The following is a 21,476-nucleotide window of genomic DNA, read 5'->3' on the forward strand; positions in this document are numbered from 1 at the left end:
TCTCTAATGCACATTATATCTACAAGCTTAATACTATTTCGTCTTTTCGTTAGAATCATCTAGCGCTTCCAGTTTGTTTCGGATGCTGGAACCGAGATACTTCTCGAAGAAACCCACTTCCGACTTCTTTTTGGTAGCGCCCTTCTTCTTAGCCACAATACACCATGTGGTACCCAAATGGGTTCTGGCCTCCTCCACAATCTCGAGGCCCGAATCATCTAGGATTTCACCGATGTCCAAGTTCCACCTGCAACCCCACGTTCTGAGACGTTTTTCGGCCCTATCATCCAATATCTTGTTGATAAATCCATAAGAGCCTCTACCATGCTCTAGCAATACGATTCTGCCTTCAGGCTTCAGCAGTATAGCAAAGTTCTTTAACGCTTTGACAGGATCCTCATGTGAACACAAGCCGAAGGTCTCCACGATCGTATCGTACTTGACCTTAGTTTCATCCTTTTGAATAGCCTCAAGGTTTTCATTACTGCTCTTCAAATCGGACTGGTCAACCTTATTTCCTTTGGCCAGATCGACCAAGTTTTCGGCTTTACCAACCACAAAGGCAGCTTTCTGGAAGGATGGGAACTTTTCCTTGAACTTCTTGTAAGTTATCTCCACCATCTTTTCAGAAGAGTCCAGGAAGGTAATTGAACTAATCCTTTCCGGATTCAAATACTTGATATTTCTGCCTGTACCGCACGCGACTTCCAAAACGTCTCCTTCACAATGCCTCATGAGCCACTTACGCCTTCTGCCCATAAAGATAGCTCTCTCTTCAAAGTTCACATCGTCGTCATACTCCTCTGCTTTGCCCTCGTAGAATGCTGTAGTGTCTCTGGCAGGTAGGATTTTCTCATTCAACTTGTTTTGATCATTGTTCTCTAGTTTGACGTTGTCAAAATCCCGGACTCCTTCCTCAATCATCTTGTTGTAAGTGATCAGTTTAAGTTCATCTCTTCTCCTCAATTTACCGGTCAGCTCTTTTATTCTTAGATGCTCATACTCATTGATATTGCCACTTTTCTCCTTATTCCTCAGTTTCTCAAGCTCCTTATCTTTTGCATACACCTTCTTCATGAAATAAAGACCGTAGCCAAGGAACAGGATGTATGCTCCGATCAGGTATTTTGTCATACCTTTACTGAACCTTTCAGATCTTGCTATGGCACCCCATCTGATAAATCTGTTTGGTGAGTTCAATTGCTCTTCAAATTTCTCCCTCGCAAGCTCCTTTTCAGTCTTTGGACGCCTAACTCTGGTGGTAGGCTTGGGTATATATGTCTTAACGTTACTTGCACATCTAATCCAAACCGAGCCTGCGTAAAGGCTTGCTGACTGGCGTTTAAGCCTAGCTGTGGCTTTCAAACCTCTTGCCAGCATCTTACCAGATATTCCAGCGTTCTTACAATGCGCCAGCGGCCTCCAAGTACTACTAATGTCTTAGCTTTGTTTGTCTCGAGGTCGAAGTTAAAAATCCCAAGCTCGGGTCGCTGGTTTTAGATGCTTGGAACTCTACCAACAAAGATCGTCTTTATCTATCAGCCTATATAAATTCATAACTATTCACATTAAGAGTTCAATCGCTAGTCTTGTCAAGCTTCTTGCCACTGGCGAAAGTAGCGGCCACCACCAATGGGAAGACGATAGTAGCATCGGCGTAAACCTTGACGGATCTAGCCGTTGCCTTGATTTTGCCCCAGGAGACGGCTTCGTCGGGTCTGGCTCCAGCATCGGAGCCGTCAAACTCCTGCCCGGTGTTGATGTATACAGCGTAGTCTGCACCGTTTCTCATCAGACAAGCATTGGCGATATGATGCTTGATTAGGCCTCCACCCAGAATGATCATACCGGCCCTCGAGGCCTCCATGGAGATCGAATTGATCTTGCGGATGTCTGCTACAACGTCGACTCTCAATTGTTTTGGAGACGCTTTGAAAGTATGGAAGAAAAGCATATCACCGATGGACCCATCCGTGATCGAAGGGCAGAAAACCGGAATCTTGTTCTTGTGGGCCCAGTAGAGGACGGAGGACTCGTCGTCAATCTCCTTGCCCAATCGGTCGATCATCTTGGATGGAGTCCAGATCGGGGAGTCCACGTCCTGGTTAGCCTCCAAGCAGTCTGCGCCGTTCTTGGCAACGTACTCATCCTGCTCTTCCAGCATCTTGTCCAGGATAGGCACGATCCATTCTTCAAACTTGCAGTAATTGTCGTTGGGCACCAGAAGATTTCCTATACGGTTCAAACCTTGCTCACGCAAGGATGCACCTTTCAAAGAGAATTTGCCCAAGAAGGTTGGCGCCAAACACTTGATGAGATCTTCCTCGATGCCACCAGCACTGGCAACCACCGCGTCCACCATCCGGTTCTTCACTAAGTACGCCAGAGTCTCACGTAGCCCGGAACTGATCAGGTTGGAGGTATAGCCCATGAAAATCGTAGTCTTTTGATATCCCTCATCGTCAAAAGACCCTTTCTTCTCGTGCTCCTCTAGCTCATCCTTATGTCTTCCTCTCCACGATCTCATGCTGTTGATGATCTCACACGCTTGTCCCAGCGAACTAGCCTGAAAACCCATAGTCTTCATAGCATCAATCAAGTCGCTGGCCCTCATATCCGTCGCCTCAGGCTTTGAGTAATCGATACCTTGCACTTTAACGAAGTCATCCGGAATTGGCACTGATTCCTTCAAGACAGCATCTGCCAAAAGGTCTGGCAACTTCTCATTGGCTTTCGACATCTTAACGTTCCACAACAGCTTCTTCTGGTCCCAAAGCTTACAATGCTTAAAGGCATCGAGAAGTTTGCAGCATCAATACCTAAAAATTTTCACTTTTAGGCAGCACTTACAGCTCTACTATGAGTTGACCGCTAGCTATCGCAGTGAAGCATCGGATGAAAGTCGTTGGCGAGGGCAATGCTAACATACTGATCGACTATGGGAACGCCAATTGGTTATACAGATGTTGCGTGCGGTTCAAAGACTCTTTGAAGCGAAATAATGAATACAGCATTGAAAACCTGCAGTATATTGAAACGTCGGTGAAAGCGTTTCTAGGAGATCTATTGTGTCCAATGGAGCTTAAAGAATTGCCTCTGAAGGGTTTGGAGAGCATTTTGGGTCGGTACGTTGCAAATTTGGACGATACCAAAGTGATCGTATTCGAAATGCCGAATCTAAAGCCTAGATATCTTGAAAAGACTGCATATGCCGATCGGTTCACGCAAATCTATACCTCTGCAGACTCGAGCTGTGTGGTGCTCGAGCTTAAGCCCAAATGGCTGTATAATCCGTCCGCTTATTGCAGGAACTGTTCGCACAGCAAGCTGAAGGGCCGCGAGCATCGATACTGCTATAGCAAGTTGAACCAAGATCCTCTGCATCTGACTGAGCTGCTGGCCGGCGCGGGAGATCTTCCACCGAAATTCGAAAGAGATCTTGCCTCTTATCTGGCGCGAAGCACTAACGTACTGGCGGTGCTCTATGCAGCTCAGAGAGAGCTCAAACACGAAGCGCTGTCTCGGATTGAGTCCGTTGCAGACGTTACGAGTAGCATGTCGCTGGCGATGACTTTGAGAGACGTCACTTGTTTCATAGAGTGGAGCTCTGATGGCGACCAGCTTGGGGTGAACGTGGTCGACGTTGATCTGAAGCCTAAAGAGAAGTTCCTCCACTGGCGGGAGACCCAGCTAAGACTAGACAATTTGGAGGATAAATGCTATCATTGACATGAGACCACGGCTTGTACAAACATGACCTCCGGTCTCCTAGCGTCATTCATGCATACTCGATACTGTCCCTGTCCTGGAAGCAGATTCACCTCGACCTCTGTGTCTGGATATATATAATTGTAATTCCTATATTCGACCTTGGTGATGGAGGAACCGATAGCATCTTCGGCGAACTTCAAGAGCACCTGCAGCGCGAAAGGGCCCTGCACTATAATATCACGATAGCCTTCCACCGCTTGACTGTATCTTCTGTCCCAGTGAATTCTGTGGGGATTGCAAGAAAGTTGACCATAGATGATGATGTCCAGATCTCTGAATGTGAAAGTGCCCAGCGATGCGCCATTGCGGACAGCGGTTTCAGTCGCATTTCTAGTCCTAGGCGGTGAGTTGGTGTACGCCAATGTCCTCAATTCCCTAAGCAGACTCTCCCCGTTGGATCCCACGATCAGTCGCTCGAGACAGACGTAGTGGTCACCTCTTATCCTCTTGATGAATTTAAGACTCTCTCGACACGCATATTCCTGGCCGAGCGACAGCGGCCTGAGAAGTTCTATCTGGCCCTTCGCCCATACTCGTCTCAAGTACTCATACCTGGGATCTTTCAAAAGATTCTTTGGGGACTGGTGATCGAAGTAACCGTCCCTGCCAATGGTCCTGTTGAGAGCATTAAAGAACAGCAGATGGTCGCCAATGGCTAGAGAATGTGAAGAAAGCTTCCCAGGAATTCTACCCCTGATTAAACCACTAAATTTCTCCAAATGGTGCGGATTTATCACGTCCTTAACAACCTCATTCATCTTGAGTTGGATATTCAGCAATCGCAGCGCCAGCAACGCTTAAGACAGCTTTAAAATCAGAAGCAAAACCAATTGAGCAGCTGTGGCTCGCAACGGACTGAGGAGCTGATCTTTCGCTTCACTTCGAGCGACTAGTATCTCCGTTTCTCGAGTTTTGACTGAAACCAGATGCGGTTCGGGCCTAACCAAGGAAACAACGCTCGCAGATAATGTGAAGCACCTTGTAGGTCGCAACCAAGACCTCTGAGATGCTTCTAAAAGGTCCTTATGGAGGATTTACACAATCACATGATATAGTGTTTAAGCCGTAGCTGTAGTGCTTATCAAGCTGCGATGCCCACCAGATCATCGGAGAAGCGGTGATAGCTATAGCGAAAGTAAGGCTCGTATCACAGGGGTCTGGTTGTCTGAATTGGCTGCGAGTGAGGTCTTTGAATAACTGCAAAAGTCTCCGTTTCGAGATGGCTGACGATGGTAATTTCATCAATAGCTTCGCCAACTGGCAACCTGATGAAGACATGCAAAGTTGCCTGAATTGCCATGCTCCGTTCTCCTTTCTGATGAGGAAGCATCATTGCAGGTGCTGTGGTGGGATATTTTGTGCTGCCTGCTCTGAAAGATTAGCCAGGTACGATACGAAGCGGGTGAAAGTGGTTAAGAGGCATACAAATGATGATGACGAGTACCCTCCGTTTAGAACCTGTGATTCATGCTACGATAATTTACTGCATTTAAAGCTGCTCCTCTCGCCATGGGGGAGGCCTCTGGAGCTCAGCGACAGATCTGCTGTGTTCCATAATGAAAGAACTGCAGCGAATAATGACCGGGCATCACCTCAACGAGCTACACAGGCGAGCGAAGTGGTTAAGCCAGCCGCTGGAACGGAGCGAACACGGGAAGTTGGCCAGAGTCGCAGCAGTAGCGTACGACGGGCCAGGATCGATGACGATAACTACTGTCCAATCTGTAACTATGACCTAGCAACATTGGCCACGGAAGAAGCGGCACAGAATCATGTAGAGGAATGTCTCCGAAAGGCCTCTGATATCCAGCAGCATCTTGGTTCCCCCGAAGAGACGGAAAGCCCTGCTTTCCAGAATAGGATGCTGGTCTACAAGGTTGCGCCTACGGAGAACGGCCAATATCGCGAGTGCCCAATATGCTTTGAAGACATGGCTGCTGGTGAAAAGGTTGGCAGGTTGGAGTGTCTATGTATGTTTCATCACAAATGCATCAAGGGCTGGTTCAATAAGAAGGCACAAAGGATGAAATCCAAAGATATACAGTATATCGGCAAAAATTTCTGTCCTCTGCATGATGCCATATTTTGAAGACTATAATATAATCGAAACGGAGTGGTTTGCATTGTACTTATGATTTTGACTTCTCGTCAATAAAATGTGATTATTTCTTTTTAGTTTACATGGTTTTACTAGCTAGTTACCTACTCGTCAACTTCACTGAACAAATCACTGTCCAGGTCTTCAGGAAGATCATTGTACCGCTCGTTATCGCTGGCGCTCTCGCTGTCGCTTCCGCTTTCTTCATCTTCTCCCATCGACACATCTGAATTATCCCCGTCTTCGTGGCTGGACGCCAGTTGTTGTCTTGCCTTTCTTCTCTCCAGTTTTCTTTGCTTCTTTGCTTCCTTCGCAGCTTTCTTTTGAGCTATGTTTGCCTCTTGTTCTTTCCTTCTCTGCTCTTTCAGTCTCATCTTCTCCATATGCCTCTTCTCCAGTGCTTTGACTTCAGCACTAGTTTTCTTAACGAACTCATGATGTAACACTCTCCCGGAGCAAATTCCCTCTTCTATTTTGACCAGTTTCAATGTCAGCCTGGGTCCCAACTCCGTCAGCTTGACCGCTTTCTTCTTTGGCGTGACCAGTGGCTCTGCTGGCTGGTCAGATGTTGCTATGTCAGCATCTGCCTCTTTATTGGTTAGTCTGCGTGCCTTGATATCCTTCCTATCGACGACCTTCACTATGGACTCGTCTTCGACTTCAGATTCCGAGGTGTATGAGCCAACGTCGTGGTCCAGAATCAATGACGATATATCCTCTTTCCTGTAGAGATTCGGCACGGCTTTGTTAAGCTTTTGCTTGGCTCTGTATAGCCTTTTCAAGTTCCTTGATATCTCCACTTCTCTAATATCGATAGAATAGTGACGCATCGAAATTTCTCCAGTCTCCTGGTCTTTATTGATCATGAATACACGCTTTATGGAGTTCAACTGAGTTCGTGCCGGGTTCAATGGCGGGAAAATGTTCTGGAACATAGAGACCACCACTTTCTCCACGTTTGCTTCATCACTATCACTGGCACCTTCCTTCTTGTTTCTCATTGTATTGAAGCCGTTCAGGACCAACAAGGGAGGTTGCAGCAAATCTTCATTGTTCAGAGACTTGGGCCTTTTCAAAAACTTCTTAACGTCCTTGTTTAAAGAGTAATTCTCGACCTGGAATGTGATAGTCGGACCTTGAGGAGTTCTGGCAATCTTCAAAGAAACGTTCCCCGTTTTCTCAGACTGTGTAAAGATGAATAGATGCGACACACCAAGAGGTCCACACATAACCACAAAATCCTTCAATTTATTCGATTTTCTCTCTTTCAATTTCACTGCAGTGTGCGGTTGCATGATCTGACGGAAGTCCTTGACCAATTGATTCAACGAGTGGTTCGAAAGCGACGTTTGTCCCACTCGTATCACCATCGACTTCGGGATCTGTTTCTGATCCTCTGGTGGCTGCTGTACATGAGTTCTCTTCTTGGTTCTTCTCTTTGCCATCTCAATTCCTCCCGCACCAGATTACCAGGATCTTAGGGGCTCCAGTAGGCCTAATAAGCTGATCTACCAGCTTAAGCTCGACAGTCTTATACTATGTCTGTAGGCGATGAGATGCGATTTCTACAAAATTTTTCACCTTGTCATATCTAACGAACGGGCTTGAAAAATTTGAAGCGATGAGATGAGATGAGATGAGATGAGATGAGATGAGCTAGAAAGACGATTGGATCGGCAGTTTCTTGACCTTGGAAGACTTACTAAGCTGTGTCTGAGGTAGATCTCGGTTAATTGAATATAACTAGCATGACAGCCGAGAAAAAAGCGAGAAATGGAGCGGTCAAGAAGAGCAAGGCCAGCAAGAGCAGTGAGCTATCTTCACTAGCGGCCAAGATCAAGGCAAAAGCCCTTGAGAATCAGAAAAAGCTGCAGAATCGTGAGGATTCAGATTCGGAGAGTGCCGAGGAAGATAAAAAGGCTGTCCGGGATGTACAGACGGATTCTAAGGGCACGCAGGAAGAGACAAGGGATGAAGATGAGGTTCTCGAGTCGTTTGCTGACCTCAATGTTGTTCCTGAACTTCTCCAGGCTTGTAAAAACCTGAACTTTACGAAACCGACGCCGATCCAGGCTAAGGCAATCCCTCCAGCGTTGGAGGGTAAGGATATTATTGGTTTGGCACAGACGGGTTCAGGTAAGACGGCCGCGTTTGCGATTCCTATTCTTAATAAATTGTGGCACGACCAGTCGCCGTACTATGCCTGTATCTTATCTCCCACCAGAGAACTGGCGCAGCAGATTAAGGAAACGTTTGATTCGCTGGGGGCTATTATGGGAGCACGTACTACATGCATCGTCGGTGGTATGAACATGATGGATCAGGCGAGAGACCTAATGCGCAAGCCGCATATCATCATTGCAACGCCGGGTAGATTGATGGACCATTTGGAGAATACGAAGGGGTTTTCATTGCGGAAGCTCAAGTTCCTGGTGATGGACGAGGCGGACAGGCTACTCGATATGGAGTTTGGGCCTGTCCTAGACAGAATATTAAAAATTCTTCCCACACAGGGCAGAACTACGTATCTTTTCTCTGCGACAATGACGTCGAAGATTGAAAAGTTACAGAGAGCTAGTTTAACTGATCCAGTGAAATGCGCTGTCTCCAATAAATACCAAACTGTCGATACCTTGGTGCAAACTTTGATGGTTGTACCGGGCGGCTTGAAGAACACCTACCTGATATATCTGTTGAACGAATTTGTGGGAAAGACCATCATTGTGTTCACCAGGACCAAAGCTAATGCAGAAAGAATATCAACCCTATGCAATCTGCTGGAATTCAGCGCCACAGCCTTACACGGTGATTTGAACCAGAATCAGAGAACCGGTGCTTTAGATCTATTCAAAGCAGGTAGAAGATCTATTCTTGTGGCTACGGATGTGGCCGCCAGAGGTCTGGATATTCCTTCTGTCGATATCGTTATCAATTATGATATTCCAGTCGATTCCAAGTCTTATATCCACCGTGTCGGCAGAACTGCCAGAGCCGGGCGGTCAGGTAAGTCAATTTCCCTTGTATCCCAGTATGATCTCGAACTGATATTACGTATAGAAGAGGTGTTGGGCAAGAAACTACCGAAGGAGAGTGTGGACAAGGATATGATTATGTCATTGAGGAATTCAGTGGATAAGGCCAATGGAGAAGTGATTATGGAACTTAACAGAAGGAGCAAGGAAAAAGCTGCAAGAGGTGGTGGAAGACGCGCGAGAATGGCAGCCAAAATGGATATGGACAAAGAGGAACGCTGAAAAATGCTGACTACTAGTGTTGTGCAGTTGTGCAGTATATACTTATCATACACATCAGGAATACCGCCGTAGTCAAGGCTTCTCATTTGTAAAATCATTAAACTTCTCTATTGCTCGATCAATAGATACCATCACTGGCCGCAGGTACGACCGGCATATGCTTGACATGTTTTCGCCGTCACCTTTCTCCACGTCATCAAGTAGTTCGGTTATCTTTTCAGAACAGTCTTTTAGACTCTTGGAGAGTTTCTTAGCCATCTTTTGTCTCTTGGCTTCGGTACTGTAGAAGTGGATGTAAAAATGCTTCAAAAACTCGCAGCAAGTACCATGTAACATTCGGCAACTTTCTAATAAATCTAGCGGCAATTTGGACGCTGCCTCCGATTCATCAGTTCTATTTCCTACAAAAGTCCCCAGTGCAGAATCGACGTTATGATATCTTGCCTGCTTTGCATTTATCTTCACGGCGCTTATGACCCGCTGATTGATCTCACTGTTGTAATCACTACTTTTGGCTACTTGAGTTAAATCCAATTTTTTTGATAAACTATCCAAAACCAAAGAAATTTGCTCGTTAACCTTCTTCTTGTCGATATGTTTTTGCTTCTCTTTTGATTTTTCGATAAACACTTTGGCCTCCGAAGAACCTTCTTCCCGCTGATTTTTCAAATTTATAACGGCATAGTCTTCACGATAGCTTTCTTGCAAATCATTTAACTCAATTTCATCTCTTTCTTCGCGATCCAAGTCTTCCTGTTGCAAATTAGACCGGGAATATTGGTTTTCCAGTGACATCACCATTTTCTCACTCAGTCTATTCATACCTTTTAAAATGTCAGTTGTCCCGTCGCTATTACCATTAACATCAACGCCTGGTTGCATGGTAAAATCTGGCTTGTTACCTTTTCGCACAGGATCGTCCTGTATATTGCCGTCGATGTCAATTGTCTTTTTAACAGCATGCAGCAGGGCAGAATCGTCCTTTCGATCATATTCTTGATCTAAAGTCAAGTATCTGTCAATAATGACATCACCTCGATCGTTCTGCATAATACGCTCGCCTCTCAGTTTCCGGAATAACTTTGAGGAGAAAAATCTTGCCCAGAACTCTGGTTCCTTGAAGTTCTTCGGCACATTGTCCATATATGCTTTCTTTACAATGGGGTAGTTCTGGAAGATACTCAAAATCTTTTCTCGTGAAATGTTGACGTTGACTTTGTTGTCTGAAGACGCCACTGGTTTGATGGTTGAAAGTACGTTGTATGGGCCCACCTTCTGTGAAATTGACAAGGCATACGCTCTCAACATCGGCACACGCGTGGACCAAAACTCATAAGGCGGAAGACCTGCATTAATAACTGTTTCTTGAAAGCTCCGCATTAACGATTTATCTTCTCGCAGCAAAGACTGTTGCAGTTTCAAATTCGTTATCAGCTTCGCCTTGGACAAAGAGTCATCTAACGTTACTGTGTTAACCAGATTACCTGCCGGTGGGGTCACTGATGGGCTTGCCTTGGAGTTAGCTGACGCTTCTTCTTTTCGTCTCTTTTCTTCATAGACTTCATCATCTTTATAGCGAGAGATAATATGTTGCAAAGTCACCTTAATGTTATCCAAAACCGTTCTATTGTTGAACGTGAAGGTATGAATCCGTGGTTTCGGACTGACGATGTTGCCTTCATTGTCCTTCTGCTTCTTCGACTCGTCTACTTTCCCGAGTAGCCTCAGCCTCATTTTATCACTAGTAGCAGGCGTAGCCTGAAGCCTATCAACGGTATTCAAGACAACTGTAAGAGATTTCGTACCATCTGGAGACCTCCACTTCAGTTCAGCTGGAGAGCAGTCCTCGTCAATCGTCAAGATACCAGCAGTTTTGTCATAACTAGCAGCACCTGAATGGGACATGAGAGCAATTCTAGCAACGACCCCGAATCAAGACTCAGCGATCAACCAGGGTCGACTGTGAAGCTATTCAATCCACATATCTGCCAATGATTGATCATCGGTGAAATTTCACTCAGGCTATACCTAATCAGCCTTTTTAGGAAAAGTATGTGGTGTATGGGTGCAAAACCATCTACTATCCACCTTGCGCCCACAGGCTAGGAATTCCTACGATCTTGGCCGTTTACGAACTGAGGCAAATGGTCAGATGCATTTCGCTTGCTCTTGCATAGTTTGCCGACGCCTGTCCCGACGGTATAATATGTTAAAACAAAAAAAAAAAAAAGGACACCAGAACCTTCAAGAAATTAGCGAGACCGTATGTGACCAAGAAAGACCTGCAAAGGCAGCTAACCGATCAGTTCTGTAAGCTATTTCAACGCTTTAATTTGTAAGATTTACTGTCATTTTACGATAATCATTACGGACGAACAATTTTTCAAAATTTTCCATGGCTCATCGAGTGCAATACTAGATGAATATGGTCAAATATGGCATGAAATGGTGTTGATTGTGACTAATTGAGCCAGTTTAAGCATCCAAATACGATGTCTTCGCCAATTATCGGTATCACGTTTGGTAATACTACCTCTTCTATTGCTTACGTCAATCCAAAGGACGATGTAGATGTCATTGCCAACCCTGATGGTGAACGTTCGATTCCATCCGTCTTGTCCTACGTTGGTTCTGATGAGTATCACGGTGGTCAAGCTTTGCAACAGCTAATTAGAAATCCAAAGAATACCATTATTAATTTCCGCGATTTTATTGGCCTGCCATTTGATCAGGCCGACATCTCCAAGTGTGCCGGTGGTGCGCCAGCAGTGGAAGTCGACGGTAAAGTCGGGTTTGTTATCTCCAGAGGTGACAAAGATGAGACTATCTCTGTTGACGAGGTGGTTGCTAGACATCTACGAAGATTGAAATTGGCAGCAGAAGACTATATCGGTTCCAAGGTCTCCGAAGTTGTTCTGACCGTGCCAACCAGTTTCACTGCTGAGCAGAAAGACGCTTTGAAAGCTGCTGCTTCCAAGGCAGGGTTGAAAATCATCCAATTCATCAACGAGCCATCAGCTGCTTTGCTAGCTCACATCGAGCAATTTCCATTTGACAACGATGTCAACGTTGTGGTTGCCGATTTCGGTGGTACGAGATCTGACGCTGCTGTTATTGCGGTTCGCAATGGTATCTTCACGATCTTGGCTACCAAGCACGACACGAATTTGGGCGGTGACAACTTGGACAACGAGCTGATCGAATATTTTGCGAAGGATTTCGAAAAGAAGACAAAGTGCAATCCAAGAAAAAATGCCAAATCTATGGCTAAGTTGAGAGCTAGTGCCAGTGTCACTAAGAAGACTTTGTCCAATGCAACTTCCTCAACCATCTCAGTCGACTCCTTAGCCGACGGTTTTGATTATCACACTTCCATCAACAGAATGAGGTACGAATTAGTCACAAACAAGGTCTTTTCACAATTTTCCGCCTTCATCGATGATGTTATCGCCAAGGCGGAACTGGATCCGCTGGACATTTCTGCTGTCCTGCTAAGTGGTGGTGTCGCCTTCACTCCAAAATTGACCACCAATCTAGAGTTTATGTTCCCTGAATCCGTTCAGATCTTGGGACCTGCCTCTAAACAGGCTACCAACCAGCCTAACGAGCTTTCCGCCTCAGGCGCGGCTCTACAGGCCAGACTGGCTAGCGAGTACGATGCCAGTGAGTTGGCTGACGCTCTGCAACCAGTTGTTGTCAACACTCCACACTTGCCAAAGGCCATTGGTCTGGTCGGATCCCAGGGCGAATTTTACCCAGTTCTCTTGCCAGAAACATCCTACCCAGTGCAAAAGAAAGTAACTTTGAAGCAAGCCCAAGGTGATCTTTTGATTAGCGTCTACGAGGGTGAACACCACGTCGTTGAGAGAACTGTAGAGCCAACTGAGAAAGATCAAAAACCAGAGGAAGATGACGATAATGAGGAATGGTCAGATAGCGAAGATGATGAGCCAGAGCTTATCAGAGAAAAGCTGTACACATTGAGCACTAAATTGATGGATTTGGGTCTCAAAGGTGTCACCAAGGGTGTCGAGATCGTCTTCAACATTAACAAGGACGGTGTCTTGAGAGTTAGCGCCAGAGATTTGCAATCTGGTCAAGTCGTCAAGGGTGAACTGTAAATTTATATCAATATAGAGCCAGTATAAGCGTGAATTGAATCTTAATCCTTCAGATTGAGCTAGTTTTAATAACGGGTTCGTTTCGATAAAATTTATCAATGAGCAATCTGATAACATAAAGTAGGCTCACAAGACAAACTCCCAATAAGTCACGAATGACTACTTCAGCGAAGCCGGTAATCCATATTCTAGGTTTGGGGGCCATGGGGGCCCTTTTGGCAGTAGATCTGCTGCGTTTCACGAACGCAACCGTGGTTCCACTATTCAGATCTCAGGAACGGCTGCATAGGTTCCAAAACGATTTCAACAGCACTTTGGCCGTCCGTAAGCTGTTTGAGAAAGATCAGCCGTTGCTTTCGTGCAAGTTGGAATGTAGCGAGTCTCCAGAAACCTTTGCTGGAGAGATGATCAAGAATCTCATCATTACAACCAAGACGTACCAAACAGCAGAGGCCTTGCAGCCATACCTGCGCTTCATTGGCCGCGATACCAACTTGATACTTGTCCAAAATGGGCTTGGTGTTGCTGAAATGCTGAAAGAGAAGGTATTCACAGATCCGGAAACTCAACCACAGCTCTTTCAAGGCGTCATTTCGCATGGTGGCTTCCACGATCAGGGCTTTACGTTCAATCATGCAGGTTTAGGAGATCTGAAGATAGCCAGGTTGCCCTGGGACCACAGCAAGCCTATCCAGAGTGAGGAAGACGCGTCAAAAGACCGCAGGGAGAATGAGCTTGTCAAAATACTGACTGAACCTGCGTTTGCTGAAAATTTCCAAACCACCCAAATGACCTACCAGGAGATGCTTCTGGGACAGCTCTACAAGTTCCTGGTCAATGCCTGTATCAATCCCGTCACCTCGATTGTTGACTGCGTCAACGGTGAACTGGCTGACGACAGCGCCGATATTTTCTCCCTCATCATCGATGAATGCCTCCGGGTGCTCAAGGTTGCCTACACACCTTTATTCGAGTATGAAACCCGGTATCACGGGAGAGAAGGATACCCGCCGGTTCCAGTCCTGTCTGTCCTCAACACCGAAAACATGGTCAAGGAGGTCATCCGTCTCGGATGCGTCGTCAATCGCCACAACAGCAGCTCCATGAGACAAGACACTCTGTATCTCAGAGACACTGAAATCGATTACATAAACGGATACATCGTGAAGCTGGCCGACAAATACCAATTAAACGCCAAAGTGAACCGAACCATCCAGTCTTTGGTGGATTTAAGGCTCGCACTCAACAGAAAGCGCAAACTGGAAGGAGACATGAGATCTAAGTAGATTCCAGATACATAGAACCGCTTATAGAAGATAAATTATTTCAAGTTTCTCATATTTTATTTACCGTCATTTGGGATTTATGCTGTCACTTCATCTTTTTTCTCGTAAAACGGGAAAAAATTTAATACAGTTTGAAAGGAACGGTCAAAAGACAAAACAAGCTTAGCCAAATTATTGAGCAGCTTTAAGCCATCCTCCAGAAGAGCTGGATAGTGAGCAAGTTTCTTGGGATTAATTACAGAATTCTCCAAAAAAAATTTTAGCTGTCACTTTTATTTGAGTCGCAATCGAACAAAGGTATTCTGAAGAACATAGCCAATAATTAGGAAAAAAAATAATAGTCCCAAAATACATTTTATTATTTATCAGCCAGGTGCTAAAATTTGCAGCTCAGTTTAGTCATTTTAAGGAATGATCCGAAGGATTGACGAACTTCCAATTGGTAATGGGACCATAAGGGACGTCGGTAAAGGAAACGGTTTGGGTGGTAAAAAAGAGGAAAGCAAGGGCAATAACGGTGTTGGAATGTTTGATAATTCGATAAATGTGTTGTCGAAAGAGGTTGGTACGATGTCTGAAGAGATTAAGAGTTTAGAGAAGATGTTTGTTTCCAGAGACAGCACGACGACAGCGTCGATTGAACAATTATTTGCGACTTTGAAGACGCTGTCACACAATCAGACGGTGCTAGAGAATAAGGTTGATGATGCTTTGAAGAATCAGCTCAACACGGATGTGATGGTCAACAGTATCAATGCGAGGATGAACCAGTTATCCAGCGCTCTTTCGAATCTTTCGAAGGCGGTGCCTCCGGGGTCCCAGGGTGGCGTTATGAATGATTCGCAGTCGTCGACGGCGAATAGCACAGGTAATCAGTCGAGACCGCATTCCGTTCGTCGCGGTCCGGGAAGACCAAGAAAGGACGGCTCCGTTGGCCGCGCTGGTGATAGCAGCGGTGGCAGGATACAGGTGAATCCAGTTAAGGTATCTCTGCCTACGGGAGCGGTACAGGTTTCTAAATCAAAGAGGTACTTCATAGACCCAAGTGCTAGCTCTGAGAGCGTAAGCGCCGTCAAGACTGAAGCCGCGGGAAAGAAAGCGGTTCCGGCTATTCCGGTGAAGAGGAAAAGAGGTCGTCCGCCTAAGAAGAGAACCGTTGAGGCGGTGATTCTGAATCACCAAAATGCGAGCAATGCCGACGAGGAGCAGGTACTCAAGACTGAGGAAGAGGAGAAGAGTGTAGATAATAAGGAAGAAGAACAAGAAGAACAAAACCACGAACTACCGTCCCAGGAATCGGCACCAGCTGTAGGCAGTGCCCTTATATCCCCTTCTTTGTCCGCATCTCCGCCTTCGATGTCGAGATCTTCTTCTCCCTCAACGCCAATTCCTAATTTAATACCCTCGGCAGCAGTTACTGCTGAAACAACTGACATTCCCGAGAATGAGCCGGAAGAAGTGGCGCAAATTCCAGCAGAGAACCCTATCATCACAACACGCATCATCGGGCCCTTGGCACGGAAGAGGCTCTTGGGTGCTGCCGCTGATAGCGATAACATAACGATCGAGATGTCCTCTTCTTCAGTGGCCCCTGATAATAATACGGCAGATAATAACAATCCAGATGTAAGCAGGCAACAACGGGAGTTAGACAAGAGACGAGATGCACGGGAAAAGATGCTCGTTAACATGAAATATAATGACAGAGAGAAAGCAAAATCATTCATGGAGTCGAATAAGCAACTTCTCAAAGCAATGAGGGAGGAGGAGAGGCGAAAGAGGATGACTGCTCTAATAAACGCACCCCCAAGTACAACGAACGTCCAGGTACAGCAATATGGGTCATCTTCCGCGGCTGCCACGACTCCATCAACCGAATTCGCTTTCAAAACAGAGGAACTGTCTCAGCAGCACAGAAAAGTAGGCATATCTTCAATGCTGAATAACGAGGGATCAGCACTAATACAGGAATCGGAAGAACGCTTAGCGCGCAAAAGGTCGAACGAGAATGATGATCAAGATGATTATGATGATCTGGACGATGACGAATATGACGATGATGACCAGCAAGATAGACGATTGAGGAAAAGAAGGTCTTCAAATTTTGCCCTATCGCCAAGTGCGCCTCTTCTTGAGAAATCACCTAGTTCAGAAAAGGAAACTGGTGGTGCAAACAAAAGACAAGAAGATCAGGCATCTTTGTTACTAGCATCGCCCATCGAACTTCTCTGTAGAGATGGATTCTTCTACCAAAGAGACCACCCCAAAGTACCGATAACGACCGGCTCTTACTTGAGATTTAAATTCAAATCCAAAGAAGAGGAACTGGTGGGTCTGAGCATCAGTCAGAAGGATTTTGTCGATAGCACACGGCATGAAAGAATGAATGCCCATTTTCTGAAACCGGAAATTGACGTCGAAACAGAACAAGCATTCACGATTCTGAGCAAGACTACGCTGACTGAAAAATACGTCAACAGCTTAGAATACTTTCTAATGGAGTTCAGATGGGAGAATAAATTGGTTGGTCTGGGATTGAAGCTCAGAGAATCGAAAAGAACTTGGCAACGACGGAAGGCATTATTCACTTTATTCGAGTTTTGGAGAGATCAATCCAGAGAAAAGAGAAACTTTGAGAACTACACAATTCTGCATGCGGTCAAGGAGATGGAAAACTATAGAATATTCATCAACAGATCTGTCTCATGGTTTTATAATCACATCACTTTACTCAAGATGATTCTCTACGATCTCTGTGATAACGTCGATACTCAATGGAGAGAGTGGATGTTTAACAAGGGGGAGGCATTACCTATTCTAGGCGTCAACGGTGTCAACGAGGATAATATCAACGAAGCGATTGATAATGTGCTTACTTTAGATTTTCTAGACGACGGAACCGAGAACAACCAGGTCAAATCTTCCAAAGTGGTACCACCAAAAAATTAGTGATAGTAACGCTCGCAAGTTTATTTACAGATTAAACAAAGGCATTTAATGATCAAAACTGTTGCAATATCTGAGCTCGTTCTTATACTACTGCTTGCACGTGATCTTTGTAGTTGGTAGAGTCAGTGGATTTTTCAGCCATCGTAAGCTTATTCTACAACTGGACTTGAAATAGGCGATGAGCAGACAGTTCTAGCCTCTTTTGTTTGCCATGTTGGTGGACTTGAATGTCATTTGGCCTCAGCAAAGCTTCCGTGATGAAGTGACCCCGAAACAGGTCGCAAAAGTGAGAGAGACGCTAAGTACTTTGCATGCCTTAGGTTATACACATGTGGCATTGAACTTTACAGTGAACCATAGTGATAAATTCCCGACCAATGCAAAAGAAATGAATCCAATGAAGATTTCTGAGAGGTTTGGTGATCTGATAGAAGCCACGGGACTGAAGATATACTCCAGGATAACATTGGTCATAGACGATCCCTCCAGAGGCCAGTCTCTTGCCAAGATATCGCAGCACTTCGACATAGTCGCTGCTCTCCCAGTCAGCGAACGTGGCGTTACTTTGGCTACCACAAACCTCGACATCGACCTGCTCACTTTCAACTACGGCCAACGGTTGCCCGTGTTTCTGAAGCACAAGAGCATCTGCAGCTGTGTGAAGCGTGGCGTCAAGATCGAAATCGTCTACGCATACGCTCTGCGCGACTTACAGTCCAGAAGACAGTTCGTCTCAAACGTGCGAAGCGTGATTAGAAGCTCTCGTTCCCGCGGCATAGTCGTATCTAGCGGTGCGCAAACTGCTCTCGAATGCAGAAACATTCTTGGCGTCACCAGTCTCGTCAAGATCCTGGGTCTTCCAAGCGACAAGTGCTCGCGAGCTATGGGTCAGCTCGCCTCGCTGGTGCTTCTTAACGGCAGACTGAGAAACAAGAGTTACAAACAAACAATAGTTGTAGGCGGCGGCGGCGCTGGTTGCGATGTTGTTAACGATCTGCAGGGGATCGACGAAACGCGGACCATCAAATTAATTAAACGAACCAGCATTAACAATAGCAGCGACGACGACAGCACCGACCGCGACCCAAAAAGGGTGAAAATATAGATTCACTTCTATAGCTTCCCCCACCAACTCCATTCTCCAGCGTCGCGACGTATCGTTGCATTGTTGCATATATTCTGTCATTGACACTATTCGTCAAAGGGCTCGCCAAGAATTTTATAGAAGCTTTCGCTACGCTGCATATTTCCCTAAACGGGAAATAAAGTCGCTGATATGCAGCATAGAACAATTTCCCAATTTGGTAGCGTAAAGAATGTGGAACAATTGCCTAATAGGGTAATAAAACGTTTAAGGCACGCCGCGCGTCAGTATTTCGTGTCGTCGATCTGTATCGGGTAAAATAGTTAATAGACGTCTCAGGCTATCAAACGAAAAGTAGTATCAAGTTTCGAGATCTGACAGGTTGAAGCTTTGTCCAGAACCTCACCGTGTTTCAGCTATCATACGCTGCTGTGTCAAACACTTGCCTCTATTGTTCGCGTCTCATATATATAGAAGAGCAGAATTTTGCAAGTCTAGGTGACCTTGAAGATAGGAGGAGCAATTGTAGCGTAGATCACAGATGGCGACGGCAGGGACGTTCAATTTACCGCAGATGAAGTCCATTTGGTTGGACGAGGACGAAGAAGCTGAAAAGCTTTACGGACTGCAGGTACAGCAGTTCATGGGACCTGACGACGAGGATGACTTGGCGATTACGATGGTTAATAGCGATAAACCATTGCTAAGTAACAAGAAGAACATCGATTTAGCAGCTTTGGGGAAAAACATCAAAACTTCCAAGTTCTTGTCAACTTCAGCACTGACGCCTTCGAGGAAGAAAGCTTCGATCAAGAAGAAAGGGTTTTTTGCCCTTTTCAAGAATAAAGAACACCATGTTCTCAAGGACACGGCAAAGATCTCTTCACCATTTGCATTTCAGCACATTTCCCACGCCGATGTCAGAACAGGATTCGAAGAAGAGAGGCAGGAGGAGCAATCGGCACAAGCTGAAAATCAGCCCAAATCCAGACCGCTGAGTAGAGCTTTCGTGACTCATTCGACAACAGATTCTTCCAGTGGCTCCGGCGAAGTGAACGAGCGCAAGCGTGCTTCGGCGAGGATGTCCGTATCAACCACGGGTTCCTCGAGATACTCTAGATTCAGCACAACAGGCCGTATCGCCTCGAGTTCGACAATGGCTACATCAATACTACATGAATCGAGCTCGCCACATAGAGCTGCTCTGATCTCTGGCATGGACAAGCTTACGCTGCGAGAAAGGAAGAATAGAGAGTCTTCTGACAGCGGTTCATCGATCAGTTTTCTCAGAGATTACGATTTCCCAGCTCTGATCGAGGTTCAGTCGGCGACAGAGTGTCCCAAGACTCCAACGAAGCGGGACACGATGGGAGATTCCAAGAGACTTGCATCTTCTCCGAATCGGTTGAAGAGGGCGAAATCAAGCTCTCAGCTACTTCGCACACCAGAGATCGAAAACAGATGGTTCAACGAAGAGACGCCAGCTTCTCGAAAATCGCTTGACGATGTACTACTATGTTACCATCAGCCAAGCAATTCTGCAACGCCTTCGCAGATAACGCCGGTCAAATCTTCGGCATGAACAGTACAAATTTCCCAGAGTCGGTCATTCGCTCAAATTGTATTATCGCATTAGCATCTCCGGACATTCCATTCGCTCAACAGTTTATCCATTCGTCATTCACTGCATATACGATATCCTTTTGGATCGTCACGTCATTCACTATGTAATTGTATAACGGGCTCATCACAGCCTGCCTTCAACTAATGTCTTGAAATGTCACCAACGCCGTTACGCTCTTCCAGGTTGTCAAGCAATCTCTTCGTGGCTAATTTGCAGTTGATCAGTTCTTCCACTAGTGGAATAGCACCTTTGAAGCTTGTTTGACATTGTCTTAGCGATGTTGGAACAGAGAAAATGCCACCAAACATTGTAAGAGGTTCCCTATGCCGAGTTTTTTGCAATTTTCTCTGCTTGGCTTGGTTCCTCCTGCGTAGCAATGCCTCTTCATGCAATTTCTCGTCCACTTTCTCGTCTTCATCGGGCATCTCTTCAGATTCGTCCGCCAAGGCCAGTTTTACGATACTTACGCTGCCGTCGTTTTGCCTTTCGACAGCTATTTGACCCTCGTAACACTCGTCCCAGTAATCTGAACCGTACCTGCCCCTCAGAGCATTTTTATTGTGGTAATTGGCTCTTCCAAGGTTCTGAAACCCTTCTCCCATCGTCTTTTGCAGCTGTTCTAGCAGGAGATCGTAACGTGAAAGCAACCTTAGCAGTTCCAGATAATCGGCATCCTCATCCATCACTAATGAGCTTCTTTTTGGTTACCGTTGCTCACTTTGCCAGTATAAGACTTCGCTTACAAGAATCTTTTTAGTAGCCTTCAGCTCATCACTAACCAACGTTATAGAGTAAATCCGACAGATAACCGATCGAAGCAGTTGGTATGACGGATAGACTGACGCAATTGCAAATATGCTTGGACCAAATGATGGAGCAGTTCTGTGCAGCGCTCAATTACATCGATAAGAATCACGACTTTGAACCAGCTAATGAAACAGAGATGAAGATGTCTGATCGCCATGCCACAGTGGCACCCCCTGAGGAGTTTGCCAACACAATTGATGAATTATCTACCGATATCATCTTGAAGACAAGACAGATTATAAAACTGATAGATTCGCTGCCAGGAGTGGACGTCTCTGCAGCAGAACAGCTTCACAAGATCGACGCTCTGCAGAAGGAGCTGGTGAAGGTTGAAAACGATAAGGTTGAGGCTGTCATCAGGAAAGAAAAGCTTCTTGAAGATGTGAGCTCTATGATCGAGTTTTTTGTCGGTGGGATAGCTGAGTCTCGACAAGCACTGGTTTCATCAAATGATAGCGCAATAGAGAAGTGATTTTGGCTTA

General features: G+C 45.6%; 15 protein-coding genes across 15 annotated transcripts; 9 read left to right on the forward strand and 6 right to left on the reverse strand.

Moving 5' to 3' along the window:
* Positions 1 to 33: 33 nt before the first annotated feature.
* OMS1 (putative RNA methyltransferase) lies at positions 34 to 1,380 on the reverse strand (the record flags this gene model as incomplete). Its single annotated transcript, XM_037284163.1, has 1 exon — positions 34 to 1,380. The coding sequence occupies one exon, from the start codon at positions 1,378 to 1,380 to the stop codon at positions 34 to 36; it is 1,347 nt and encodes a 448-aa protein (XP_037140059.1).
* Positions 1,381 to 1,576: 196 nt separating this feature from the next.
* On the reverse strand, positions 1,577 to 2,740 carry DYS1 (deoxyhypusine synthase; the record flags this gene model as incomplete). Its single annotated transcript, XM_037284164.1, has 1 exon — positions 1,577 to 2,740. One exon carries the CDS (start codon positions 2,738 to 2,740, stop codon positions 1,577 to 1,579), a length of 1,164 nt encoding a protein of 387 aa, XP_037140060.1.
* Positions 2,741 to 2,895: 155 nt separating this feature from the next.
* On the forward strand, positions 2,896 to 3,729 carry IPK1 (inositol pentakisphosphate 2-kinase; the record flags this gene model as incomplete). The annotated part of the gene is made up of 1 exon (XM_037284165.1): positions 2,896 to 3,729. One exon carries the CDS (start codon positions 2,896 to 2,898, stop codon positions 3,727 to 3,729), a length of 834 nt encoding a protein of 277 aa, XP_037140061.1.
* On the reverse strand, positions 3,723 to 4,529 carry HTD2 (hydroxyacyl-thioester dehydratase HTD2; the record flags this gene model as incomplete). The annotated part of the gene is made up of 1 exon (XM_037284166.1): positions 3,723 to 4,529. One exon carries the CDS (start codon positions 4,527 to 4,529, stop codon positions 3,723 to 3,725), a length of 807 nt encoding a protein of 268 aa, XP_037140062.1.
* Positions 4,530 to 4,990: 461 nt separating this feature from the next.
* PIB1 (phosphatidylinositol-3-phosphate-binding ubiquitin-protein ligase) lies at positions 4,991 to 5,860 on the forward strand (the record flags this gene model as incomplete). The annotated part of the gene is made up of 1 exon (XM_037284167.1): positions 4,991 to 5,860. One exon carries the CDS (start codon positions 4,991 to 4,993, stop codon positions 5,858 to 5,860), a length of 870 nt encoding a protein of 289 aa, XP_037140063.1.
* A 113-nt stretch (positions 5,861 to 5,973) lies between these two features.
* On the reverse strand, positions 5,974 to 7,314 carry SSF1 (rRNA-binding ribosome biosynthesis protein; the record flags this gene model as incomplete). The annotated part of the gene is made up of 1 exon (XM_037284168.1): positions 5,974 to 7,314. One exon carries the CDS (start codon positions 7,312 to 7,314, stop codon positions 5,974 to 5,976), a length of 1,341 nt encoding a protein of 446 aa, XP_037140064.1.
* A 303-nt stretch (positions 7,315 to 7,617) lies between these two features.
* On the forward strand, positions 7,618 to 9,123 carry RRP3 (RNA-dependent ATPase RRP3; the record flags this gene model as incomplete). The annotated part of the gene is made up of 1 exon (XM_037284169.1): positions 7,618 to 9,123. One exon carries the CDS (start codon positions 7,618 to 7,620, stop codon positions 9,121 to 9,123), a length of 1,506 nt encoding a protein of 501 aa, XP_037140065.1.
* A 72-nt stretch (positions 9,124 to 9,195) lies between these two features.
* TFB1 (TFIIH/NER complex subunit TFB1) lies at positions 9,196 to 11,028 on the reverse strand (the record flags this gene model as incomplete). The annotated part of the gene is made up of 1 exon (XM_037284170.1): positions 9,196 to 11,028. The coding sequence occupies one exon, from the start codon at positions 11,026 to 11,028 to the stop codon at positions 9,196 to 9,198; it is 1,833 nt and encodes a 610-aa protein (XP_037140066.1).
* Positions 11,029 to 11,615: 587 nt separating this feature from the next.
* SSZ1 (ribosome-associated complex protein SSZ1) lies at positions 11,616 to 13,244 on the forward strand (the record flags this gene model as incomplete). The annotated part of the gene is made up of 1 exon (XM_037284171.1): positions 11,616 to 13,244. The coding sequence occupies one exon, from the start codon at positions 11,616 to 11,618 to the stop codon at positions 13,242 to 13,244; it is 1,629 nt and encodes a 542-aa protein (XP_037140067.1).
* A 155-nt stretch (positions 13,245 to 13,399) lies between these two features.
* On the forward strand, positions 13,400 to 14,530 carry PAN5 (2-dehydropantoate 2-reductase PAN5; the record flags this gene model as incomplete). Its single annotated transcript, XM_037284172.1, has 1 exon — positions 13,400 to 14,530. One exon carries the CDS (start codon positions 13,400 to 13,402, stop codon positions 14,528 to 14,530), a length of 1,131 nt encoding a protein of 376 aa, XP_037140068.1.
* A 411-nt stretch (positions 14,531 to 14,941) lies between these two features.
* SUM1 (Sum1p) lies at positions 14,942 to 17,479 on the forward strand (the record flags this gene model as incomplete). Its single annotated transcript, XM_037284173.1, has 1 exon — positions 14,942 to 17,479. One exon carries the CDS (start codon positions 14,942 to 14,944, stop codon positions 17,477 to 17,479), a length of 2,538 nt encoding a protein of 845 aa, XP_037140069.1.
* Positions 17,480 to 17,690: 211 nt separating this feature from the next.
* On the forward strand, positions 17,691 to 18,584 carry RPP1 (RNA-binding RNA processing protein RPP1; the record flags this gene model as incomplete). Its single annotated transcript, XM_037284174.1, has 1 exon — positions 17,691 to 18,584. One exon carries the CDS (start codon positions 17,691 to 17,693, stop codon positions 18,582 to 18,584), a length of 894 nt encoding a protein of 297 aa, XP_037140070.1.
* Positions 18,585 to 19,104: 520 nt separating this feature from the next.
* GIC2 (Gic2p) lies at positions 19,105 to 20,145 on the forward strand (the record flags this gene model as incomplete). The annotated part of the gene is made up of 1 exon (XM_037284175.1): positions 19,105 to 20,145. One exon carries the CDS (start codon positions 19,105 to 19,107, stop codon positions 20,143 to 20,145), a length of 1,041 nt encoding a protein of 346 aa, XP_037140071.1.
* A 182-nt stretch (positions 20,146 to 20,327) lies between these two features.
* VMA22 (Vma22p) lies at positions 20,328 to 20,870 on the reverse strand (the record flags this gene model as incomplete). Its single annotated transcript, XM_037284176.1, has 1 exon — positions 20,328 to 20,870. One exon carries the CDS (start codon positions 20,868 to 20,870, stop codon positions 20,328 to 20,330), a length of 543 nt encoding a protein of 180 aa, XP_037140072.1.
* Positions 20,871 to 21,013: 143 nt separating this feature from the next.
* On the forward strand, positions 21,014 to 21,466 carry SRB7 (Srb7p; the record flags this gene model as incomplete). The annotated part of the gene is made up of 1 exon (XM_037284177.1): positions 21,014 to 21,466. The coding sequence occupies one exon, from the start codon at positions 21,014 to 21,016 to the stop codon at positions 21,464 to 21,466; it is 453 nt and encodes a 150-aa protein (XP_037140073.1).
* Positions 21,467 to 21,476: the final 10 nt, after the last annotated feature.

This window comes from Torulaspora globosa, chromosome 5, assembly GCF_014133895.1.
Source record: "Torulaspora globosa chromosome 5, complete sequence".
In the NCBI taxonomy this organism is placed as follows: Eukaryota; Fungi; Ascomycota; class Saccharomycetes; order Saccharomycetales; family Saccharomycetaceae; genus Torulaspora; species Torulaspora globosa.